This window comes from Acyrthosiphon pisum, chromosome A2 (assembly GCF_005508785.2).
Source record: "Acyrthosiphon pisum isolate AL4f chromosome A2, pea_aphid_22Mar2018_4r6ur, whole genome shotgun sequence".
Taxonomy (NCBI): domain Eukaryota; kingdom Metazoa; phylum Arthropoda; class Insecta; order Hemiptera; family Aphididae; genus Acyrthosiphon; species Acyrthosiphon pisum.
The window spans coordinates 104,065,962-104,073,790 of record NC_042495.1 but is presented as its reverse complement, the minus strand read 5'-3'; the positions used below and the strand labels follow the sequence as shown (position 1 = coordinate 104,073,790).

Here is a 7,829-nt window from a genome sequence, read left to right as displayed (position 1 = left end):
AATTTAAAAATGTAAATAGAAAGGTCAAAGGAGTAAAATTTACTTTGATTATTATGTATATATAGATAAATATTTGATGTATATGAATGTATCTTGCAATATTTTACTTTTAAATGTGAAGAGAAAATGGAAATTCTGCTTACACAAAATAATTTCAAACACTATAAGACACTACATATGTTTTATAATATACATACATATTATATATATATATATACACATTGTTACATGCTAATAAATAATTTATATATTTATATTAAATTAATTTTGTTCTCTAAAAATTGATTTAACTATGAATTCTAAAATCTTAGGAAAGTGAATTTAATATTTAAAAACATCAATTATAAAAAGAAATTATTTACTTTAAAATAATAAGACGATTATCACTTAATTCCCAGCATATACTTGTAAAAACTATAAATACCAGTTAAATTACTTATAAAACTAAACCAATTATTATTAATAATGTAATTTAGATTTAATGTTTTTTTTTAAAAATTGTCTGTATTATTTTGAAGAAATTTTTAATAATTTTAAGATAAGTATACATAAACTATGAAGTTGTTTGAGCAAACAGTTGGCATGTAACAATGTAAATATATATATATATATTTTATGAATATATTAAATTTTAAATAACAAATATATATATTTGTTATATATACATATGTCAAAGAAGTAGGAATAGTTGTGAGTATGGAAATGTTAATTAGTTTTTGGTGATATTGTTTTATATTTTATTATTATTATACAGCCAAGGAACATTTTTTTTTAGACGAAATTCGCAACCTGGGCTAACTATCTCGATTTGGATATTTGGCGGCTGTGAATCGTCGAGGCCATGGTAAAGGCCAATCATATTGACGAGGTATTGGACCATTAATATTTCCTTCAAAGTATCTGAACATCCAAAACCACCATGACCGTGATAGATAATTATTGGAACTGCTATGCTATAATAAAATAAAAATAACACAGTGTAAAATATTGAATTGTTAGTTACACATACCTATCTAATTTTAAAATGTTTAATACAATTTCACAATTTTACATGAATATAAAGTGATACCTAGTTTATTGTATTATTAACTTTCATTAAAATTGAACAAACACAAATTGATTGTATTATAATTTTTGTTGACACACTCAAATTGGATACAAATTTTTTTTATAGAAGACTTTAAAATAGACAATCCAAACATATTTCAATTCACAATGAACAAGTTATTTAATATTTAACCTTACATCCATACAAGTCACAGTACATGCAGATTGACATTATAATTCCATAAATATTTTCCTAACTAAACCTTAACATTTTTTTAATAAGGAAATGTTATCATTATTGAAATCACATTAACACAATAACACATACTTAATTATTTGTAAATAATATTCACATACAGTGTGTGTTATAGCTTATTAAATATTCTTAAGGAAATGCCAGAATAATAATATTAAGTTATCAAATTTATAAAACAAACTGTCTTTGGCAACTAATTTAATATTATATTAAGTAACATCATAATTTAATCGGAAAATACCCTTGTTAGTAGAAATAAATAATAATTACTATGTTCAGAAGCACAAATTAATAAATTGATAAAATAAAACGTAAGAAAAAACTTTTTTTTACAGCCTTGAATATTGAACTATTAAAATCAAAAACATCCAAACACTACAACACATCAATAAATTATCTTGTATAATATAAATTTCTATAAATGAAGCATTAGCAGTTCCTTTTCGCACAACATTTTTTTCTATACTCTGTTCCAAAAGAGATTTACGTAAAAAAACCAGTTTTGCCCGTGGCCCTGGTGTCTTCTCTTTTAGAACAGGGTATATATCGTCCCCGTTCATGCAAAGTACACTAAGTCCAAAAATCGACTTAGAAATTTGTATTTTAACAATAATAAGAACTATACATTTCACAGTGTCATATTATTTATTACTACTCATAAACAGCTACTTCCCTTAAGGGAAACTCAATTAAAAAAAGAAAGAAAAAAATTTGGTTACATATTATGGTATACATTTAAAGTTTGAAAAAATTGCAAAAGCTGATTCATTTTTTGGACTTGGTGTGTTTTGCATGAACGGGGACGATATAATCTTGTAGTTACTCAATAACCAACAATAGTATTGACATGGAATTACTTGTAAGCTACTTTGAATTAGTATTTAAATATACTTAATGTTTAAAATAGTCTATATCAAACACTTAAAGCAGATGTGTGGGGTGTGACGTGATCTAAAGATTTAAGAAAATAACAAAAAATTAAATTAAAATGCGGAACTTGCTTTGCTACATTATATCATGAAATCTTAGTAGATTTTACCTCATCTTTGAGTTATTTACTGTAATGGATGTGTTAATTTTGAATTCATTAATAAATAAATCATTGTATACATTCTACAAAAAAAAAAAAACTGAGAGTCTACCAGCCTATACTTCAAAATATATTTTATAATTTATATATTTTTCTTTTAGTAATACTTAGTCATTAATATTTTGAAAATATAATTCTATATGGTTAATAATAATATAGCTCAACCAAAAGGTGATAAAACATTAAAAAAAAAAAAAAACGTCAATGAAACAATACATTCATGATTCATCTCTTCAATCAAAATCTAAGGCAACAATATAAAATTACAACATTTAACATAATGTTGTTAAAATATGAGATGGTAGAAACATTGTAAACATATTTTATTTGCAATTTGAATAAAACTTAATTTTTTTTTACACAGTCATGACTAATTAATACAAGAAAAAAATAATCAGTGACTAGTTTAACAGTCAGACATCTACCAAGGTAGTGAGTGTATTGACAAAAAACATGCATATTTGTTGCTGCTGAGATTTTATCTAACACTAGCTGATCCCGTGCACTTCGTTTTCCGGCAACCAATAATTATTATTATAATAGCTTTAAAACCCATGACAACCATTTATAAACAAAAATTTCCATCGGAAATCTCAAAATTTCTGTTTGAGCCCCTCCTGGGGTTGGTCTTCTCCCTTTTTAAATTAGCCTATCTTCTGAAAAGAGTTCTAATCTATATATATATTTATAAATATATCTGATCCCGTGCACTTTGTTCCCCATTAAAAATACCAACGCTATATGAATAATATGTTTTTTTTATAATATAACGGTTAACCATAACAAACCATAACAACAATTTTAAACCAATAAAAATTATTATTATAGCTTTGAAACCCATGGCAACCATTTATAAACAAAAATGTCCGTAGAAATATCAAAATCCTTGTTTGAGCACCTCCCGGGGTTGGTCCTCTTCCTTTTAAATTAGCCTATCTTTTGCTCAGAGGTATAATCTATCTATGTATATAAAAATATCTGATCCCGTTCACTTCGTTGCCCATAAAAATTGCCAACTCTATATGAATAATATGTTTTACATATCACCATGGCAACCATTCATATACAAAACATTTCCATCGGAAATTTCAAAATAAAATATAATTTTGGTTGCCATGGTAATACGGAGATACACACCGACGAAAATCTCAAAATAATATATAAATGGTTGCCATGGTAACATGGATACACACACTGACACACATACATTCATTTTTATATATATAGATAGATAGAACAGAGTATAGTAAAGTTTAAATATTTTTAATGAATTTTATAACCATTTAGGGCAGTGGTTGTCAACCTGGGGGGCGCCCCCCCCCAGGGAGGCGTGACAAAATTTCAAGGGGGGGGGGCGTGAAAATGTTGAAAAAAATTTTAATTGTTTATTTAATAAATATTATGCATACATCAATCTTATAGTAGTGAGGGGGGAGGCGTGAACTCATAAAATAGTTTGAAAGGGGGCGTGGACCTCAAAAGGTTGAGAACCCTTGATTTAGGGGGTCATTGAAATTCTCCTCTTCTCCGAAATTTAAAAAGCCAGGAATACTTAGTTAACTAACTATTAATAATTACATACTTTCGTTAACTATTGAAACAATTAAAATTAACATACCTTTAGATAAACATTATTAGCTAATGTATGGTATATCCAAAACAGTCGTGTAGTAACCAAGTATGCTATAATCACATCAATAGTATAGTGACCGTGTGCTAGGAGTACCATTAATACTCCAACAGCTGCCAACAACCATGAAGCCCAATGCAATAAATACCATCGTCTGGGAGAGTCTATACAAAAATAAAATTATTATTTACTTTTATACCACTTATGAATAGCACATGAAGTATATACATTCAACGGTGATTAAGTAGCTCATCACTAAAATTGTGGTATGTCCGCTATATATATAATCGCCACAAAATGTGTGTTTGCCATTGATTGATAAACCAAAACCAGAAAATAACTGGAATACACGCCTAGCAATCAGTACTGGATTTGTTGAGTTGGCTTTGGGCGAACAATAATAAGTGGTACTAGATGTGGGCAATACAGTTACAAACATAGTGACAGAGCGAAGAAGATATAGAAGAGACAACATGAACATCAGTCTACGTAGTACAATAAACCTAAAAAAATATACATAAATTAAAATCAAATGCTATAATTTTATTAATGAAAATAAATGTATTAAGTAGCTATAATTTTAATTTAGTATTCATTACATGGTCATCCAAATATTGTGTAACAAAATTAGTGGAAATTACATAAGATCTTAATTTTTTCCACCAGATTTGTAAGTTTTATAACACAACATTTGGATATCCCTATAATAATTAGTATTATAAACTGTTAAAATAAAAGAATTTAGATTTTTAGTCCAGGGAATAATTAACACAAATAATACATAAACCAGAAAAATATCTTTAAATAAAAAAAAAAACAAAAAATATAAATTGTGTTAATTAAACAAATGATTAAAGAAATTTAATATGTAAAAGCTTTGACCTGTTAATTAATATAACTATGAATTATGAATTCTACATAAAAGAAAAAGTAATAAAACTCAATCCATTCATATCTGCAACAATGATTTAACCTCCTAAAAAAGTTTGTAATTACCTATACTTATGACTGGCAATAATTAACAATGTTAAATTTGTGCTGACAATGATAAATATTTCTGATACATCTAATGCCCAGTCTCGAGCAGGTACAGCATCTAAAAATGTATCCGGTAATGGTTTGTACAGACTACGATCAGGCACTCTTTCATGGACAACAGCCAAAGATGTAGTGGTGATTAGAAAATTCACAATCAACAATATTAATGCTAAATTAAAAAAATAATAATAAATACACATTATATATTTTATACTATTTAAAATAATATTATATTCCACTATTTACCAACAAAAGTCTTGAATTTCTCTTGTGGGATTCTAATTTTATCATTTGATGGTAACACATTAACATTATTTGGTATATCGATGTGCACAGCTGCTCCATTGGCATTGTTGTTGAGATATTTGTGACTAAAATCATTATCATCTTCAGTAGGTGTTGTCCCACTATCAGGTTGATGTTTGTTATCTGTCAAGGCTTGGTGTATATGACCCATATTAGGTCGTTGATGCTCACAATTGTCCGTATTTGAATCATTTCTTGATTCCCAACCAACACCATTACTAATGGCTGTTGTTACTTGTTTACATAGACCCAACAATGGCTGTCTTTGACGTTCATTCTAAATAACACAATTAGTTAAGAATTAAATTCATATGAAATAAGGAAAATATAAATAATACAAACAACTGAATTAAAAGATAAAAGATAATTGAACAATTTAAAAACATTTAAATACCTATATTATTTTAAAGAGAATTTTTTTTGAAAATAATGAATGAACATTTAACCTTGACCTAGTATAATTTTTACCCTGATGTGGTCATTAATTATTTAGTTGCTTAGTACTAACTACTGGACGATGGTACATTGGTACATATAAGTTATATAGTATTTTTAGTAATAATTACAAAAATAATATTGATAAATATTAATAGGTACATTATAGAATATATAATTTAATTAAGTATTTTGTATAATGCAGATTCTATTGCATAGTTAATTTTAGGAAATGTTCAAAACTACAATAGAATAAAACATGCTTAAATATAATAATTTATTACATAAGAAAGTCAAACATTTATAGAAAATAGAATATTGCATATTATAATGCGGTGAAACTTCCTTTCAACACAATTTTCTGTTTAACAGAATATTTTTGAGCACCAAATTTATTCAGTTCTATTTAACAAAATTCTCTATAATACAATTTTTTTATGCCCCATGGGCAGAACAAATAAATATTTTGAATAACAATTAACAATAATAAAACCTCTATATTCAAAATACATAAAAATTGTTATTATATTATACAATAATTTATTTACTGAAGAATAACAGATCTTTCTGTTACACCCTGTATATCATAATTTTACGTGAACTAAAAATTTTAATTTGATGATCTATAAAGAATATTAATTAAAAATTATACGAGATATGAGTCACAATAATTTACTATACAGATACAATTAGTCTTAGAGTTTGAGTGGGGAAGATAAATGTATTGGTTTTACAAAGAAGTGCAGTTTTTTGTTTTGTCCTTTATCACTATTTCAAGGATTAAGAATATCTAAATCTTCAACTTTGAGGGTGGCTCCTGGTAACAAACTAATTAGTTTTTTTTAGGGGCGGTGGGGGTGGTATGGAAGAGATCAACATATTGGCAGTTTTTATTTTTATTTTTATTTTATAGGGTGTTTCTACTGGGTATCCTTCCTAATCACATGATTCATGTTAACCGTTTTTATTTGTCACTTATCAAACCTAACTTATTGTACAAAAAAATTTAAATATTGTAAATTTATTTCAATATAATAAAAAAAAAATATATATTTATTTTAAGTTCTAATTTTGACGAAATTGGATATGTATCCAAATGAAAAATAAAGATTTTTCCTCTAACGATTTTAGTTATTATGTTGAAACTTAAAAAATATTTATTTTACGAACTTGAAAATAATCACCATAACGTATAGGTATTATTGTTTTCTATAGGTATAGTTAATGACATTTTAAGCTATTCACACCGTTCTACAGTTCGCGGTATTGACTTATAATCTAAATGTTAAGAACAATAATATTATATGCGATGTTTTATTACAAAACTCATCTCAACATACCGTAGGTACCAATACTAAAAAAATGCCCCACTACATGATAATAATATAAGTAAATTATAAGATATTCTTACAAATAAAGTTAGCACATCGTATCACGTGCGTAGCTAAGAGCTGATAGCAAAGCGGACCCAGCCTACTTTTTAATATTTTAACTCTACCCTACTTGGAAGAAAAAAATTACTTAATCAATACAAATTGCAAGTGCAATATTATTATGTTTACAACAAAATCAATTAAATATCAAATAAGTTTACAAAAATACAACCAGAAAATATTGGCCCACATTTTTCATTGGATTAAAATAATTTAATATATCTATTGCATAGTGTACCTATATTCTATTTATTATTACAGTAAGTTAGTAGGTATGACTTAGTATTACAGTATTTTTATTAGAATTTATTATTACTCATTTACTCTATTTAATAGCATTACATACAGTGCTATTAGAGCTCTATCATTAGATACTCCTACTTCTAACCTAAGTACTCAATATATTTAGAGTAACTCGTCCCTCTAAACCTAGTACCTATCTACCAACTGTAAGTAAAGCGACTGACCCGTTTTATACCGTAGGTTGTAAGTATACATGATAAACATTTTAAATGTATGATTAACGTTTGTTACATTCAAATTTAAGTTGCATATGATTGTTAGTATAAGTCAGTGGCGGCTATCCTCAAAAAA

At 26.7% G+C, this 7,829-nt stretch overlaps 1 protein-coding gene across 3 annotated transcripts in view; it reads right to left on the bottom strand.

The window, feature by feature from the left end:
- Positions 1-622: 622 nt before the first annotated feature.
- Positions 623-7,829, bottom strand: part of LOC100162696 (phosphatidylcholine:ceramide cholinephosphotransferase 2) — a 51,284-nt gene continuing 44,077 nt past the window's right edge. For all 3 annotated transcript variants that reach the window (XM_008185167.3, XM_003244685.4, XM_001942916.5), the window contains 5 exons: positions 5,308-5,644; positions 5,020-5,230; positions 4,252-4,526; positions 4,012-4,187; positions 623-953 (listed from right to left, as the gene is read on the bottom strand). In XM_008185167.3, coding sequence (XP_008183389.1) covers positions 795-953; positions 4,012-4,187; positions 4,252-4,526; positions 5,020-5,230; positions 5,308-5,644 — 1,158 coding nt within the window. In that variant the 3' untranslated portion in view covers positions 623-794. The remainder of the gene's footprint in view (positions 954-4,011; positions 4,188-4,251; positions 4,527-5,019; positions 5,231-5,307; positions 5,645-7,829) is intronic.